This window comes from Marmota marmota, unplaced genomic scaffold, assembly GCF_001458135.2.
Source record: "Marmota marmota marmota unplaced genomic scaffold, marMar, whole genome shotgun sequence".
Lineage (NCBI taxonomy): Eukaryota > Metazoa > Chordata > Mammalia > Rodentia > Sciuridae > Marmota > Marmota marmota.
The window spans coordinates 2351078-2354276 of NW_025999982.1; the positions used below are offsets into that span (position 1 = coordinate 2351078).

The window sequence follows — 3199 nt, forward strand, 5'->3', positions numbered from 1 at the left end:
GGGGGGTAACAGGAATTGGACTCAGGGGCACTCAAGCACTGAGCCACATCCCCAGCACTATTTTGTATTTTATTTAACGACAGGGTCTCACTGAGTTGCCCTGCTTTTGCTGAGGCTGGCTTTGAACTCACAATCCTCTTACCTCACCCTCCCCTGCTACTGGGATCACAGGTGTGCACCACCACACCCAGCCCAAACTGATTCTTAATACTCATGACATAGAAATAAATATTCCTTCTCACTCTTCACTATTTCTTTCCATCTAGTTTTGAGCCATAATCAATTATTTATTTATTCAGACATTTAATGATTTTTTTTTAATGTACCAAAAACCATACTACACATTGAGGGTAAGGGAGATAAAAATGGCATCCTGGGGCTCGGGATGTGGCTCAAGTGGTAGCGCGCTGGCCTGGTATGTGTGAGGCACCGGGTTTGATCCTTAGCACCACATAAAAATAAAGATATTGGGTACACCCAAAACTAAAAAATAAACATTAAAAAAAATGGCATCCTTTCTATTCTCAGGAAGTTCAAACAAAAAATATATAGGGAGCCAGTGAAACCTAGATGGTGTAAGGATCCTGAGTGTAGCATGACCCTCCCCACCTCCCAGAAGTCCTGGGCTAAACGTTCCATTCATGCCACAATTCAATCAGTGTGCTCTTGCTTCATTAGGTGGCTGGTTTGGATCTGTATAGGTCTAAGGTGCAGAAAATCATGTCCTGTTTTGACAGGCCAAGCTCCACAAGTCATTTCTTCCAATTATATGTGTTATATATCTCACTTCATACCTCTGACCTCTTGCCTGAGTCCAGGCTCAAGTATCCCATGGCCTACTTGACATTTCCAATTGGAAGTCAATCCACTTGGCATCTCAAGTTTTATGTTCTAACGTCAAACTGGTGATGTTCTTGCCACACCCCACATGTTCCTCTTCTAGTCTTTCCCACTTTAGTAAACGACACCCAGATGCTCAGTCCAAAAAAAAAAAAAAATCTAGGTGTTGACCCTTGTCCTCTCTTTCCTTTTACCTCACATGGGATAAGATAAACAAGTGAATAAGTCCCATTGACATGATTTGCACATTACAACCCGAATCCTCCTACTTCCATTTCCTGGGCTGCCATCTTCATCTAAGCCACCTCCATCTCTTGCCTAGAGTCCCAAAGTGGGTTTCCCTCCAGCCTCAGTGTTTCAGTCCTTGCTCTCTATAATCCCATACAACCAAATCGACCTTTTAAAAAAATGAGTAAATTAAGATCCAGGTATGGTGGTATACGTCCACAATCCAGCAACTTGGGAGACTGAGGCAGGAATATTGCCAAATTCAAGGTCAGATTCATCAAGTTAGCCAGGGCATGGCTCAAAAGATTACAAAAAAAAAAAAAAAAGCAGGGCGGGGGGGTGCTGGACTAGGGGATGTATGTAGCTTGGTGGTAGAGCACCCCTGGTTCAATCCCCAGTACTGGAAGAAAAAAAAGTAAATTAGGTCAAATCAATTCCACACTAAATGTCCCCAATGATTTTCTCTTCCCTGTGATAAGACCTAACTCCTAATCAGAGCCTTTAAGAAGCTCTAGTGCCTGGCTCCTGATCACTTTGGACCTCAAAATTTTACCAAAGTCCACCTCACTCACCACTCTCCAGTCATCTGGGCTTTCTTTCTGTTAACATGTCCGTCTAATCTTTCCTTCTTCCCAGTGCCTAGAACGGCATTCCCTCCCAAGTGCACACCATGGCTCATCCTCCTTCCTTAGGTCTCACCCATGTGCCACCTCCTCAGAAAGGCCTATGGAGGCTAATATTACCTTTATCATGCTACCCTATTTTATATCCATCACAGTACTTGTCTGAACTGTTTTATTTAGGTCTACTTGTTCACTGCGTGCTGAACTAGATTGTAAAATCATGAGGGTAAGATCCTACCTCATTCACTGTTGTCTCCCCAGCATTCAGGATAGTTTCTGGCACATGGTAGGTGCTCAATGCTGTATTAATGAACGAATGAATGAAATCCAGAGCACAGCACCAACCAACCTGGATGAGAGCAAGAAGGCCTACTACTCACAGACAAGATCCTGAGTAGAGGACCCAAACCTGCTGCACAGGTGTACAAGGGCTCAGGAAGGCAGCAAAGGTCTAGTGGAGATCATTGGGGATCGGCTAAAAAATGTACGCATTACGAAGTAACCGCACCATATTATGAAAACTGCATCACCACCTGAGACAAGTGCTGTGGGGTTTCAAAGCTGATAGCATCTTGAATCACGTGGTGGGCTTTTGAAAAATACCAAGGCCTTACCCCCAACTATTCTGATTCAATAAGGGCATCTGAATTTTTAAAATCCTCCCTCGGTAATTCCAAAGTGCAGCTAGGTGGGAGCGCTGAGTGGAAAGAGGGGGCGCTTTGCTCCTAATTCCAGGGCTTCAGTGGACCGCACGTGTGCTCAGTGGGAGGAACGCGCATGCGCAGGACCGCCACTCTCCCGCCCCTGGCTCGTCCTTTCCTCCCCTCGCCCCAACCGTCTCCCGACCGGTCACCTGAGTGTTTTCTCCCTCCCGAAAGGCCTGTGCTACCCGTTGCCGCAGGTAAGCGCCCAAGTCCCGGCCCCGTTTGGTCTCGTCCACTGGCCATTCCTCACAGAGCTTAAGGAAACGGCGGTAGCGGCTAGCCGCCATTTTGGGCGCCGCTTGTCCCCGCCCCTAGGGGAGGAGTCAGCAGGCCGGCTGGCGCTTGCGCACTAAAACTCGCCGGTCTGCCCCGGTGGGCATGCGCAGCTCTGCGGTGGCCCGCCGCTCTCCGGGAAGGGGCGCTGCTTCCCTGTTATCTGCAAACTCAACCAATTCAGTCTTCGTTCTCCTGGAACTCGCCCAGCTCCCAGGGGCGAGGCAGACGCGGAGTACCCTAGGGACAGCTTTTCTTTTCTTTTTCAATGACTGCACAAGCTTGAGACTAAAGAACTGTCCTCAGAGACCTCTGCTGTTTTGCATAAGCGAATACATTTGCATGTAAATACAGGTTGTTATTGGATGAAGATGTGTTTGAACTTAATCTCGTAGCGCACACATGCTGTTGGTCCCGCTTCCCTTCTCCTCACTGCCCCCTCATCGGTCAATACCACTTGGAACTCTGCCATAGTTCCTTCTTCTGCGAATCTCAGCTACCGCCCCCACACCGCCCCATTAGTATCCTTTG

At 47.5% G+C, this 3199-nt stretch overlaps 1 protein-coding gene across 1 annotated transcript in view; it reads right to left on the reverse strand.

The window, feature by feature from the left end:
* The window catches only part of LOC107143809 (ubiquinol-cytochrome-c reductase complex assembly factor 2), a 13229-nt gene extending 10499 nt beyond the window's left edge, over positions 1-2730 (reverse strand). Inside the window, exon 1 of the mRNA XM_015487567.2 lies at positions 2545-2730. Coding sequence (XP_015343053.1) covers positions 2545-2682 — 138 coding nt within the window. The 5' untranslated portion in view covers positions 2683-2730. The remainder of the gene's footprint in view (positions 1-2544) is intronic.
* Between the last annotated feature and the right edge of the window lie 469 nt (positions 2731-3199).